Source organism: Embiotoca jacksoni, unplaced genomic scaffold (assembly GCF_022577435.1).
Source record: "Embiotoca jacksoni isolate LCO1_2020_lvr unplaced genomic scaffold, fEmbJac1.0.p SCAF_41, whole genome shotgun sequence".
Lineage (NCBI taxonomy): Eukaryota > Metazoa > Chordata > Actinopteri > Embiotocidae > Embiotoca > Embiotoca jacksoni.
In genome coordinates this window covers 2,536,026-2,551,579 of record NW_027185394.1, presented here as the reverse complement: position 1 = coordinate 2,551,579, position 15,554 = coordinate 2,536,026, and the positions used below count along the sequence as shown (strand labels likewise).

The window sequence follows — 15,554 nt, the reverse complement described above, 5'->3', positions numbered from 1 at the left end:
CGCATTTTTACTACATCAAGGTTTTTCATCTCTTTCTCATCAGCATCACCTTCAACCCTCACTTTTCCTTCATTTTTTTGTTTTTACAATTTGTAATTAATTCCCTTCCTTCTCTTCATCTCTTTATCCGCGCTGTATTCAAACACTCTGGCCTCCGCTGCCGCGTTTCCAGCTCATCCCCCCGGACATGTACGGCGCTAACAAAAAAAAACACATGTAAAGCCGAGCTGTGCACATCGCCATGACAACCCCGCTGGGACAAGACAGACACGGGGAAAAAAAAAAAAAAAGAGTAAAAAGACGGAGAGATTGATAGACTTGGATGGAGAAAAGAGATGAGAGGATCGGAAGAGGGAGGGGAGGTACATGAGACGGAAAGAAGAGGAAGAAGAGGAGGAAGAGGAAGAAGAGGGGGAAGAAAAGGGAGAAGAGGGAGAAGAGGAGGAAGAAAAGGGAGAAGAGGAGGAAGAGGGGGAAGAGGAGGAAGAAGAGGGAGAAGAGGAGGAAGAAAAGGGAGAAGAGGAGGAAGAGGGGGAAGAGGAGGAAGAAGAGGGAGAAGAGGAGGAAGAGGAAGAAGAGGGAGAAGAGAAGGAAGAGGAGGAAGAAGAGGGAGAAGAGGAGGAAGAGGGAGAAGAGGAGGAAAGTGAGTGACAGAAGAGATAATGTGAGTTTGGGATCAGAAATCTAACAGAATCAACATGCTGAAGTGGTGCACTGCCTATTTTCATCCCATTTTTAAAAAGCCAAATACTTTCGCCTCGGCTACACAGAGAAATCAAAGCTTCGGCCACATGAATAATTTCTTATTTGTCAGCAGGATCTTTTTTTTTTTTATCGCCCATCTCTAAAAGCATAAATTAATTATTCTGCTCCAGACCAGATACCAAAGGCAGATTCCTTTCAAACATCATCTCCGTTTTTATCTTCTACTTTCTATTCTCTTCTTTTTTTCTGCCTTTTATTCCTTGACTGCTGCTTCCTCCTCTTTGCACCTCCTCTTCCTCCTCCTCCTCTTCCTCCTCGTCCTTTATAAGACAGTGAAGGCTCGAGCGGCGAGCTGTGCACCTTAGATCATATTGATTTCATTTCATTGTCACACACCTACAGCGCCGCGGCTCTCGTGGGCTTCCCGTCCATTCATCATCCGCTCTGAACAAACATGTTATTTACACAAACTTTACTCATCAGTTGCGCTGCGACGTCTCCCGGAGGACCGCGCAGCCTCGACGGCGTGTTTCATTCAGCAGTCAGTTGTCTCGTCCTACGTTCATTTGTTACTAAACTGCTCTCCGTCTTCTGTCCATTGTCCTTTTCTGTCTGTCTTTCTTTTTTAAAGCACTAAATGTACGAGCTGCATCAGGAGTCAGCAGGAGGAGGTCGGGGTGGATGGTGGGCCAAACAAAGCACACGACTCTCACACCAGGTTCCCTCCTCCGACTCCTGTCTGTCGTTGGGTTTCAGCATCAGCAGAGTTTTAGTCAAAGATATGGAAAGATTGTGGTTTTCAATGGGCTTTGTTTTAACGATTGAGTTTGCTTGAACGTTCGTTATTATTACGATCGCAAGATTGTGTCGTCTAGTAGGGATTTATTTTCACATCGCTTATTTTGACTTTTGGAAAGCACCTGTGTTACTAATAACTGTTAAAGGTCCTCGATTCTAAACTTACCAAATATATTCTATTAAAAGTTAAACTCCTGCATTTAAAGTCTCTCTTTATCACCGTGATTTAAAGGTCTCGAAGATAAACCACTGAAATATTTTGATTTATCTTATGTGTTGTTGCCGCTCGCTCGCTGTTATAGAAAAAAAAGACCAACACTCATGCGTTTCCAACAATTTACGCTTTGTTAGCAGCTTTCGTAGTAACGAATACATCCGTGATCACAGGTTGTGTTTCTGTTGGACCTCCCGCCTCGCCTCAGTAGTTATCCTCAAAGCTTCCTCCGGCGCCTCGCTGCTTACGGCGCAGCGGTTCACGACATCTTAAAACGCCTCACTGTGAATCTCGTAATGATTTATGAATATCAAAGAGCCGCGTACGGCCCGACTGAATCGCAGAGAGCAGATTCTTGTGCTGCAGAATCTGAGTCACACCGGAGCCACGATCGCCTCCTCCGTCAGGACGCCCCTCCCCTCGCCGATCACAGTCACCCACCTTTCATTCGTGTGGAGTGATTCAGCCAAAGGCCTCTTATTCTCCATCACACACACACACACACACACACACACACACACACACACACACACACACACACACACACACACACACACACACACACACACACACACACACTGCAGCATGAAATACAAACATTACTCTCCACAGTGTAAAAGCAGAGACAGCTCTGCGGGTGCGTCTGCGTCCAGAGGACGGGACTCGGGGCCCACAGCGGCTCGGTCGTGGAAAGTGATGAACTATGAATCATCTCAGTCAATACGAGAACAACAGAGTGAGAGAGGGAGGAGAAGGAGGAGAGGGAAGGAGGGATGGAGGAGAGGGAGGAGAGGGAAGGAGGAGAGGGAAGGAGGAGAGGGAAGGAGGGAGGGAGGAGAGGGAGGGATGCTGGCGAAAACCCCATCCAGTATTTGCCGCAGAAGGCTACTATTTATTTTTTTATGTATATATTTATCCATTCATCCATCGATTTATATTACATCTCTAGCAGCAGAAGGCCCTGATATATATATATATAAAGTAAAATAAAAAGTTGGGTTAAATTTAAACCTTAATCAACTGCATCTGATAGAGTGAGAGTCCACTGCATTGATTTACCAACCGGTGCAGCTGATAGCTTTACAAAAAGGCCCGAGAGCATCGGAGCAACATCACATGAGCATAGAAATCCAACTCAAACTAAAAGAGAAGAACCCAATGGGACCAATCCATGATGAAAATATAGCCACCACTCTATTGGTATTTGGTCATGAATAGCATCTAATATAAGGCCTTTCTAGCTCCTCCCCCTCGGTAGGTACTTTACCCGTTACACGCTTTTACCCAATAGGAACTGCGGTGACGTAAGTGGACAGTGATTGGTTGAACACGTAAACCGCCGTGTTTAAAAACACCGTGTAAACAGGAAACTAGGAAACAGTTGAGATTGAAATGGACCAACAACAAAAGTCTTTATGCGTCAGAGGAGATACAGCGTGACTTCGATTTCCTGCGCTGGTGGTGCACCACACAGCGAAACAGTGCCGCGATAAAGTAAATGAGATTAAAGGAAAATTTAGAGCAAAAAAAAACAGCGAGCGCACCGGCGTCCAAGTGAAGCGACAATCGAGAACCAAAAGTCGCTCCGTTTACGTCGCGCTACGTCAGTTCGGAGTTCCTATTTATGATCTTCAACCTATTTAGTTCCTGTGAAACTCTTTGAGTTCCTCTCGATACGTCCTCAGAACTTGTTTGGTCCGAAAATGCCTTTAACATAACGAAGTCTTACCGGCGAACAGTTGAGGAAAAAAACGTGAAATGAACTCCTCGACACAGCCGGGCCGTCAAAAGCGTGCAGACAAAACCCAACCTGACTACCGAGAGGAAACACTTTACGTTCTCACTGTACACTGAAAGCTGTTGACAAATCCTCGCCACCCCGCTGAATACACCGATTGACTGATCCCAAGCAAAGCCTCTTTCTGTCAAAGCACCGATCACGACTGAGCACGAGCTCGGACAACCTGAGTCCTCTCTCTCCCCCCGCCGAGCAGAAAGACTCTTTGAAGATGGAACGGTGTGTTTTTTTGTGGGTTTTTTTGTTCCATTTTCAACACCTAAAAAAAAGAAGTGTTGCATAGTGCAGAAGACCTCACACTCAGTCTGACGCCCAGAGCCGCCACTCACGGTCCCGACTCCACGCAACATGTGCACAGAATCACAGTTATTCACGTCTAAGAGAGACATTTTTTTTTGCACGTTCAAAACTGCATGAAGACGATATTAAATCGGTAATAAAACAGTAAAAATCAAACATAAGCAACAGAAGACCTTAAAAGCACAAATGCACAAATTGAGGTCTGTTTTTTTCTCACATTTTGTCAGAGATCTGCAACATTTCACTGCAAAATACTTTCAAGTACGTCTGGATCTGTCCACCACCGTAGAAAGAAATGTGACAAGGAGCTTCGCTCTTAAAACAGCATGAAGACGATATTAAATCAGTAATAAAACAGTAAAAATCAAACATAAGCAACAAAAGACCTTAAAAGCACATAATAGTTACTGATACTAGACATCTTAGCGCAAGATCGATGAGAGTGTATAAAAGTGTTTCGTAGCGTCTGAAAAATGAGGCCGATATCTTAAGCTGCAATACCAGCGAGTGCCACTAGAGGTCGGCTCCAAAAAGCCTCCGGCTCCATAGACTCCCATTCAACTTCTCTCATCAAATCCAAAGTGAATAAAATGTGTCCATCAGTTATCTCGGTGTTGTTAGCTAAAGTCACTCCTTCTTATTAGTTTTCTGGAGGTCCATCTGAAAATAATCCCTCATTCATTAGAAAAGAAGATTCAAGAAGACCTGTTTTTGGGGGCGTGTCTGTTTGATTGACAGGCCTGTGGTGCAGTCAGGTTACAGCTATCGGTGGGCGGGACGTAGTATCGTCAGGTTTCCAATCAGATCGGTCGGATCCACCGCTGGCTCCTCCCCCACCAGCTCGTTCCATATATGGTCACTTCCTGCTCCAAACCGCTCCGAACTAGCAAAGATGGCGACGGACAGAATCCGAACTCGAAGATTCATAACGACAAGTTTGAGACAAAAGACCAGTTTGAATAAATAAGTTAATCAGCTGCTTTTTCTGCCCACGTTGCGATCGACATCTGGTCCGGTTGTGGCCCGGATCCTCTGCATTCTTCTGGATCACATTCTGCATGGATGACGGCGATGAATCTACCTGAGTGTGGTTGACTTCTGGGCCACATCTGGATCACATGTGGGCCGCATGGACCTTCGTTTGGGACAAAATCACACCGATAAAAGATGGTACTCACATAGTAAAAGCGAAGATAAATATATAAATAGTAAGAATAGTATAAATACAGTTTTTTGTTTATGTACAATAGTTATTTCTTCAGCTATTTTTACAGAATGAAAGTGTGTATAGAAAAAAAAAAAAGGGGGTATTTTAAGTTTTTCGTTAACCTTGCTAAACAAACCACCCGTACTGACCTTGTTTGGACAATTCAAAACAGATCATTCGTGCAGCGAATGAAAACACAAACTACACTGAAAAAAGAAAGATAAATATATGGTTTTGGTGGCTGTTTTTCTTGTTGTTACGGTCTGGAAGAAAAAAAAGAAGAAAATGGAGAAAATCAAACTGTCACGTCGACTATAGACTAGATTTGTTTTCACTACATCCACTGTTAGATCCATCCCATAATGCAGCTGGTCTCGGGTGACATGTCGCCATGTTTTCACATGCAATTTGCATTAAATCACGTTTGAACTTGCGTCTTCTCCCCTGGAGAATCGAGCAGGTCTCTCTCTCTCTCTCTCTCTCTCTCACATAATGTTGAATTGTTATATTCAAGGCCGAATGTATCAGAGAAATGACGACCGAGCATTCAAACAGCCCCTTTAGGCTTTTCTGTCTCGTACGTGCTGACGGGTCGGTGGGCCCCATTCAAAAGCTCTCTCCTCTTGTGATTATTTATCCTTTATTTTTCTTCTTCCCACCTGAAAATATATTCAATAACATGTAACGGCCATATTCCAAATAAAATTGCCAGTTTCAGATAAGATGATAGAAAGATGAAGCGAGATGGAGAATAAATGCTGACAAATCCCAGACTTTCATTACATGAGGCATGAAATGGCTCTTGATCATTCAAGCTAACTCGCTTTTCTTATTTATTTTTTTTTCCATCTTCAACTCCCCATCTCTCTCTATCTCTCTCTCTCTCTCTCTCTCTCTCTCTATCTATCTCTCTCTCTCTCTCTCTCTCTCTCTCTCGCTCTTTCGCGCTTTACTTTGGAAGGAGTTGTCATGGTTACAAAGAAAGCTTTCTCTTAACAGCCGGCAATGTTTTCCACTGATGGAAAATCACACTTATATTCAGTCACTCACACACACACACACACACACACACACCATCCTGCTGTGGTGCTAAGGCAGGACTGTAATGAACCATTAATACACACTACATATGTGTTTTTTTTTTTTTTTAAGTATTATGGGTTGAAATAGAAAAATGGAAAATTGTTTCCTCAACAGTTGCCGAAGGTGCATTTTCATGCTGTTTTAGTTTCAACGTTTTTCACGTGTGATTAGAGATGATAGAAATTATTTTTACATACAGTGTAATAATGTTGTTGTTTTTTCTCCAGCCAGATGTTCCCACGTTGTTTATATATTGACCGTATATATATATAAAAGTGTTCGTAGCTTCTGTAGGTCTGAAAAATGAGGCCGATGCAGAAGCACTTTAAAGCTGTAATACCACCGAGCGCCACTAGAGGTCGGCTCCAAAAAAGCCTCCGGCTCCACCAAGTCAATAAAATGCCTCCACCAAAGTGGCAGTGGTTAACTGTCCCGCCCCTCCTTCACTGTGATTGGTCTGCTGGGTAAACAGTGACAGCAACGAGCGCTGCGTTTTGGTTTTTACCCAAAGTTGGAACATTCTTGCGACTGTCTGAGACGGAGGAATAAAAGACGTTCAGCTTCATCGCGGTGCCTCTTGCATGCCGATTGGTTCAAATCAAACTCGAAGTCTACGTCCAGTAGGATTCAAACTCTTTCTTAAAACTAAAAAGAAACCTGGGAAGAGCGACCAGGTGTTTTATTTCCAGCTGTGTGTGTGTGTGTGTGATTATAACTGCATCATCACATGACCGGCCACCTCGTTATCAGAGCTTCACCCTCCATCGTCTGCTTAGATCCTCCTCTTCCAAAGAAGGGATCCTTTAATCTCTTCTTCGCCCTCTCCATACCTGCTTTTCCTTCCTCTCTCCTCAGTCTGTGAAGTAATAAAGCATGTACTATAATCCCACGGGGGGGTGGGAGGGGGGGGGATCTTCTCCTCCCCCGTTGTTTGATGCACAGCTGTCACGTGTCTCCGTAATGAATCGGCTGATTGAACCTGGACTCCGTCCTGGGCTCGGCGGCCGCGGAGGCGGAGGGCAGACGGAGAGAGCTCGTCTCCCGCCGAGCCTCTTTCAACCTCCCAGCTTCAACTCTCTCAGTCCTTCTCCCTTCACACGACTCCACCCTCCCCGGGCCACAGGTTGCATTTAAAGCTATCACTTGTGACATTTCCACTGAAATGAATGCCATTTATGTGACTGACGGGCGTTTTCTAACGCGGTGGTGAAGTAGTTGTCCTCTCGGTGCCGTCGGACGCGTTCAGTGTCTTAAAAAAAGCTTGGTTTTTTTCCACATTGCAGCAATTTCAATGGCATGCAGACCTCCCGGTGTGGACAACTGTCGACCATTGGGAGCGGTATAAAGTGACATTAACATGTATGTCAAAAAAAAACTCCTAGTGAGACAATTGCAACTACGATCATGATGTAAGAACGTAAAAACCATGGAAATTCACTCTGATTTTCAGGCTTGTGTGCAGCTTAGATACAACTTGAAGTTTTCCGTATCACAACAGGGTTATTTAATGTTATTATCTGTTGGATTAATCACACCAAATCCACAGACAGCTAATTAATTATCTAATCAGAGGGCTGCAGAAATGAAAGCATTTCATGTGACGATTCTTTGGTTGGAGAGAAAAATCCCAGTTTTTGGTCAATATCCACATTTTCATGATGAATTTAAGGGGATATATATATTTTAATCCTCGTTGAGATTTGATCAAACACAGATAACAGAGGACAGATGAAGGCATACAGGCAGCAGCTATTAAATATTTCGAGGCATACAAAAATGCAAACTGGAGTTAGAGATGAACAGATAAGAATAAGTTGTTCCTTTCAAATCCCTGCCAGGAGCCCTGCCAAATAATGCACCCAGTCTCACATCAAAATATGTAATATCGACATGAACCCACAGTTCAAACTGTTAATAACAGCTCCAAAGATTTGAGAAAATTCAGGAGCTCTTATTTATTTAATTGTAAATAAGTAAATGTACGTATTTAACTCGCATATATGACTTTTTTTTCTCCCGTAAATAACGTACTTATTTTAATCCAAACCATGATCCTCTCTTTTTGTGGGGCTCGGTACCAAACTGCAATACTTTTATGTCACAGGCAGAATTGCTTCTATACCATCTAGTATAAAAAAAAATATCTATAATAATCATTTGGCACCAAATTGTAATACCTGGACGACACTAATACGGTACTTTGCGACGCTTTTGCTTCATTTCCTCAGGACTAAACGTCACCGGTGTCGTGAGCCACACCCCCCCGCCCTCCCCCCCCATTCATCGGCTCTACTTCCTGGATATAAATCACTCAGTTCCCTCTTAAATAAATCTGACGTTAAAAACAGCTTATTTCACTCTTTTCAAGTGAATTTTTGTCCACATACCTCTGAGTTGTTTACGTTACAGTAACCGGGGACTTCTGTGTAAACAGCTGGCGAACATCTGTAAATTAGCTTTTAGCAATTACATGTCAATGCGTTTCGGGGACATGTGTAAATTGGTGCGTGGATTTTTATCGTTATTTGTAATATCATTTTGTTTTTGTTATTTTTTTCAAAAGGTTTTGAAGGTTTTGGCACCAGCAGTCACGTCAAAAGAGGGTTGGAAATTGGAAAAGGTTGTGACATTAAAAAAAAGGGTGAAAAATTACAAAGAAAACAGTATAAACCCCCCAAAAATAGCTTGTCATTCAGTCTCATCTGGACAATGTAAAAACGGGCAGCTTCAACAACAGCATGTTGACATGCAGAAGTGGACCTGAGCGGTTTGCATGAACAGTGACGGCCACGACAAGAGAGAAGGAAATGAAAACGTCACATATGAAATACAATTTTCAAAGATTTCCGTTTTAAAATGAAACAACTTTTAGAAACTTTGAGTGTCTGAACTTTGAAGACACTCCTGAAGTCCCCGTAAACCCTGTTGCTTCCCGCTGCAAAGCCAGCGTTACTCCTGTTGTTGTGATGCGAGGTGACTTCAATCTGCGACGCATTTATAGAATAAAATATACTGGGGACGTAAAACCGTGGATTTACTCACCAGGTGTCTCCGACTGGAGTGAATCAGATGGATTTGTCCTGCACCGTAGAGAGAGAGTACCGCGTCTGTCTGCCCCTGAAAAACAGGAAATAATAAGGGCTGTTGATCATAACTGTAATGAATGTCATCATATTGACTGCAGCTGAAGTGATTTGTACATCATGTTAAACCCTGTCTTGCATTTATTTGTTGTTGTTTTTTTCCCCACAGTCTGTGTATAAAAGTGTTCGTAGCTTCTGGGTCTGAAAAACGAGGCAGATGCAGAAGTGTCTTCAGCTGCAATACCAGCGAGTGCCACTAGAGGTCGTCTCCAAAAAGCCTCCGGCTCCATAGACTCCCATTCAACTTCTCTCATCAAATCCAAAGTGAATCAAATGTGTCCATCAGTTATCTCGGTGTTGTTAGCTAAAGTCACTCCTTCTTATTAGTTTTCTGGAGGTCCATCTGAAAATAATCCCTCATTCATTAGAAAAGAAGATTCAAGAAGACCTGTTTTGGGGGCGTGTCTGTTTGATTGACAGGCCTGTGGTGCAGTCAGGTTACAGCTATCGGTGGGCGGGACGTAGTATCGTCAGGTTTCCAATCAGATCAGTCAGATCCACCGCTGGCTCCTCCCCCAGCTCGTCCAAATATGGTCGCTTCCTGCTCCAAACCGCTCCGAACTAGCAAAGATGGCGACAGGTGACGGATGTTCAACAAACCAACGGATGACGTCACTGCTGGTTGCCACGTGGTTTTTCCTTTTCGAGTGTGTAGCAGCTGTTTCATTGTTCCTCTCGTGAAGCTGTTTGATGTTTCTCCTTCTCCTTCTCCTTCTCCTTCTCCTTCTCCATCTCCTTCTCCGTCTCCTTCTCCTTCTCCGTCTCCGTCTCCTTCTCCGTCTCCATATCACATCCTGCATCCGTCTCCCTCCTCCACCACCTCTCCGCTGTCTCGTTCCTCCACCTTCCTGTCGTTGTCCCTGCTCCTCTGCAGCGTACTGTTTCCTTGTGCCGGTGAGAAATCCAGAGAATTTGAGACGGTAGTGTGAAAGTAAGAAAGCAGAGAATAAGAAAGGAGAAGAGAAAAGAAAAAGGATGGAGGAGTTGAGAAGAGGAAGAAGAAAAAAAGGTCGATTGTAGCTTCAGACTGGAGGTGCCCCGGGAATAAAAAATAAAAAAAAAGGGGAAGGAGACACTTCTGACTTGTGCCACTTGGAGCCTCGAGGCAGGTTTCGTCTGTGGGGGGTAAAACCAGGTGAAACCGAAATACTGAAAGTCCTCGGGGGGGGGGGGGGGGGGGGGGGGGCCTCGCAGATGTCAGACCACATCAGCTCACGTGTTGGAGCAGCGGCGGGGTCAAAGGTCGCCTCTTACAAAACTCCTGGCAGGAACGCCAAACACTTTCCAGTCATGAAATGGGCGGACACGATTTCAGAAACACACACACACACACACACACACACACACACACACACACACACACACACACACACACAGACGCCGGCATCTTTTTTGTCAAAGTGCCCTCGGAGATCGGCCGCACGGTGTGAGGTTACATCTGCAGCTGAATGTTCTCCGTCTGCAGCCGTGATTCCTCACACGATGATGTTCCAGTATTACTGATAGAACGACTTTCTTTATCATTTCACTGCTTTTTTCCCCCCAAACATTACGGTGATACGGCGGGGGGAGAAATCTACATTAACCTGAGAGTAATTCGGGTCTTGTGCATCCCCTCCACTTTCCCGCTGATGCTCTACTTGCGTTGTTGTGTATAGTATATATATATAATAGTATAGCATTTTTTTTTTTTTTTTTTTCACTGTCATCCGCCGTCCAATCAGAGTGAAGGAGGGGGGGGACAAACGCGGTTAACCACCGACGCCGGCTCGCCGATTGGCCGAGTGGCTGAGTGGCGTCAGAAATGGGAATAAAAATACAAGTTCAAATACATTCGTACTTTTTCTTCACGAAAAAAAAAGGGATTGTCGAAAACATCTTTATAACATCATCTTGGCTGCTGTTGATGGAAAACTTCAGACGAAATGGAAATATTAAGAATACTGAGGTGTGTTTTTTTATTTATTTAAATATATGTGTGTATAATGCGAAACACCACAAAAAGAAAGGGGATAAGCTCATACTCTCATTATTAGAAAGCTCCATATGAAAGCTGGGATATGCATATAATTTTCTGATTTCTGCCTTCTGTAATCCTGTTTTTCATTATTTCTACTTTCCCCGGCTGCATTTCTTACGTAACACCGCAAAAAGTAGATATTTTGAAGTTTGACCAAAGACGTGTCACAGTGGACTAATAAAGGACAGACGTATGAAGTCTCTCTTTGTCTGACAGTGTTGTTTAAAGTCTCGTCGCTGTCATCTTTCTTTGTGTGGACCTCTCGCTGCCTGTCACATCTGAAGACCCCCTTTTTTTTTTTTTTTTTTTTTCCTGAAACACACAATTACACCCACTTTGTGCCGCTGATTGGCCGCCTCGCTCAGGGTTTCTTTCTGACTGTCGCTCCTTTGACGCGACTAATTCCATCGCATGTACGGCCAAGTTCAGCGGCGTGAACGCCTTCGAGGAGACACCGTGTTGCAGTCGCCTTAGTTCCCTTTTGAATTATTCATTATGCTGAGACTATGAAGACATGCAGAATGACACGGGGGTGGGGGTGGGGGGGTGCTTTATTGCTCAGACATTTGTAGGGCATTGTGATGCGGCAGCGTGACCTTATGACGGCAGGCGTTTAAACCACGCCTCCCCCTCCCCCTTCCCCCTCTTCGCCGGATCCTTTCGACGCATACCTGATTTTAACCACCGGCTTTATATGAACATGAGCGTCTGAAAAAAGGTCTGAAAAAGTAAAGCCAATGCAGAAGTGAGTAAAAGTGCAATACCACTGAGGGCCACTAGTTCATCCTCTTCCATTCAACATGCATCAAGTTCCCTCCTGAAATACAAAGTCAGTAAATGTTTTCCACGAGTCATCATGGTGTCTTTAGATAAACTCCCTCCTTCCGATCAGCGTTTCCTTCTGGAAATAATTCCAGCATTCATTCCACATTCGGCCTCAAACATGTTTGGAAGTTTGTCTGGTTTGGTGGGCGGGGCTTAATGTCTTCCGGCCCCTTGAACAAATATGGTCACTTCTGGGTCCAAAAAAACCAAAACAACAGTCAAAATGCCAGACTGGAGGAAATTGTGATGGGCATTTTTGAGTGGGGGTCTGACTAATGATGAAGATGACACTTCATTAAGGAATCGCTGTTTATTAGAACCCGATGGACGTAAACTGCATCCAAAATCCACATATTGGCATTACATCCCACTTTGTAGGAAAAAATAAGAATAGTAGCAACATATTTGTGTGCCGACACTACAGCTGAGTTATCAGCACATATCACGGGGCCGTATACACCGAATGTGAGTCCCTGGTTTGACATTTATTTTTGATCAGGCACACATTTGTGTCCCACAAACATGGTTCAGATTTGAGCAGATTCTCGACAATCTCTTCTACACATTGAAAAAAAGACATCTGTACTGACAGAAATTTATAGTGAGACACTTGTAAAAACAAAACAGTTTCACAAGACGGAATTATTGTTTTCCTTGATTTAAAGGCTAATAGACAAAATCTCTAAGTATTATCAAAGTAGAAAATGAAAGATTTAGATAGCCTAGACTGTCCTGAAAAAAACAAAATATAACATGAATGGTTAGCCCCTAATAAGACCAAGATATGAGGGTTAAAGGGTGGAGCTCGTGAATTACCCTGAAAACCGCCTGTTCTTTGAGTCCATCTTTAGAAACATATAAATCTAAATAAGGTCGGCTAAAAGCTTCTGATCGTGTGTCGGGGTCTTCATGGAGCAAATGATGCTGTTAGAAGGCCACTTGACATCTCGGCGAACGCCATTCACCGAACGTAGAAAGGTCAGAAAGTGGACCTTTGGTCTTATTTTGTTGCACATAATGAAAAATAATGGTGGACTGCTGCCTCAAATGGAAATAAACGGTCTCTAGTGGACGTTTCTGACCCTTCTGCAGAGTCATAAAAGCTCATTTAATGATACAAGCACACACTCATCAACACATTATGGACGTTATAATCCGGGCACTTTGCTTTTAACGACATGTTTGATGCTCTTGCTGTGGTGGCGCTCTGATGGCTCGTTTGTTAGTCAGACAAGGACATCGTTTTCAGTGGACGTTTGTTTCGTGATGAGTTTAAATGTGTCTGGAAGTGGCTGCTTTTACCTCCGATCTTCCTCTCAGATTACTGTTATTTGTTTATTCGTGGGACATTTAGGGTTTTTTGTGTTTTTCATTTCAGCAGTCAGATATTCCGTTTTTAGGAAGAGGACGTGTAAAAGCTTTCTTCATCATGGTTATGATCACATGTTGGATTTATCACAGTCCCTCCAGGATTTAGATTTTTTTTTTTGCGATTGTTGCATTGATCCAAAAATGTTTGATTTTGCGGTGGATTTTCTCAAAAATTGCGATGTAGTTTGTGGAGTTTTAAATGAGTTCTTTTGTGTAAAATTGTGGAAATTAGAAAACATTGCAAGTTGAGAAAGAAAAATGCAAATTAGTTTTTTTTCAGGAATAAATATGTAATCACTTCCTTTGGTAATAATCATGCTGCACATCACAAAAATATTTCACTTCTAAATTTTATTTATTTATTTATTGAACTTAGAAAATCAGCTGTCAAACTACAAGTTTTAGATGCTGTTTAATTCCTGTTTGAAAAGACTTAGTTTAGGCCGTAATACTTTAAACAGCTTCTGACGACGGCGTTTTTTGCGGGAACAATCGTGGAATAAAAAAATAAAAAAAAAATTTGCAAGCTCCCGCAAATTTTGCAGAGTTTACTTGGACTTTACTTTATGTGACTTTGAGGATATGTACGCTGTTCTCTTGGTACATCTTTTGGGTTTTGGAATTGGTTTCCTCGGTGTGTCTTTGTCCGCGTCTGATTGCGGTTGATGAAGTGTTATTTGAGTTGCTGTCTTGGTTTCCTTTCAGCGATGGTTTCATTAGGAGGCTTTGATGTGCCCTTTATTTTTGTATTTGTTGTCCAGGTGCTTTTAAGGTGGATGTTTCATTAAAAGACATCAAAGGTGAAGCTCTCTCTCGCCTAAAAAACCCTCCTTTGGGTTTCTTGTTATTAAAGATGTGCTGAACTATTTGTCCTCCAATGTTTACTCCCTCTCAGCTTTTCCTGATGCTGCTGTGTGTCGTTTTCTTAGCGAATCCTCCTCTCCCACCGTCTTTGTTTATCCCACCGTCTTTGGTCTCTACACCCCCAACGATGTGATTTCCTCTCATATCAACAGAAATGTGTTTTTGTCTGTTTCCTGCAGCGAAGCTCTCCGTTCTGCCGCCGCTGTTTTTGACTTTATGTGATTCTGTTCTTTCCCCAAAACTTTTATCTCTTTTTCTTTTTTGTGTGTGTTTTTTTTCACGAGGGCAAAACAAATCCGAGAAACAGTGTATGATTTGCATTGAGCAGATATAATGGAAATCAGTCAAGATATCACCTACCGGTCTGCATGGGTTGCTGTGGTAACGACGTATGTGCAGCTACGCTACGCTACGCTACGCTACGCTACGGCTTTCCAAGTTGCAGCAAACAGTTTGATCTCCCGTCACTGCAGGCGCTCTGCTAGTTGTAGCATAGGTTCTGCCCACTCGTGTCTCTTTTGAAAATGACGTCGTAAGATTGACGCAAGAAATGTCCAACCACCTCTTAATATGGTCTGGATCCGGATTACCAAAAAATAAATTGCATTTTGTGTGTTTATTTTGGTGTTCAGACTTTCAAAACTCAATCTGGATATGACAAAAAAATGATTTGGGCTGTCAGTCTGAACATAAGCAGAGAGTCTCCCACAGGTCAAATAGGACGAGTGATTTAATATGTGATGCTGTGAAAACCAAACTAACACTAATATACGTATTTTCTAATTCTACATTGTAGGTTAGTTAAAAAAACAACAACACAAATCCTTAATTTCACCCTTCTCTCCCGTTGCAGGTACTTCAGCAACATATCCATCGGTGGACGGGATTACTCCTTCAACAGCGACGGTTACCTGTCCAAACCGCTGCTGGACGTCATCTCCTACACCAACGGCCGAGGCTGGGAGGAGGTCAGTGCACATCCGGCCGAATCGCCGCTAATTATCACAACGCAGCAAAAACCAGACGGGCTAACCGCAATTTCACACCCCATCAAACACGCTAACTCATCAGCGCTCGGCTTCACCTTTTTGCCGCCGTCTCTCCCGCATCTCATTAGATCTCACCGAAGGCTCTCTCTCTCTCTCTCTCTCTCTCTCTCTCTCCAGTCTTGTCTGACTTTGTCAGCCTCGTTAGCCGGCGCTAACTCGTGGTCAATATCCTCGCCG

At 43.3% G+C, this 15,554-nt stretch overlaps 1 protein-coding gene across 1 annotated transcript in view; it reads left to right on the top strand.

Moving 5' to 3' along the window:
• The window catches only part of grin2da (glutamate receptor, ionotropic, N-methyl D-aspartate 2D, a), a 111,198-nt gene that overhangs the window by 31,200 nt on the left and 64,444 nt on the right, over window positions 1-15,554 (top strand). Inside the window, exon 6 of the mRNA XM_069168646.1 lies at window positions 15,182-15,296. Within this exon, the coding sequence (XP_069024747.1) occupies window positions 15,182-15,296 (115 nt within the window). The remainder of the gene's footprint in view (window positions 1-15,181; window positions 15,297-15,554) is intronic.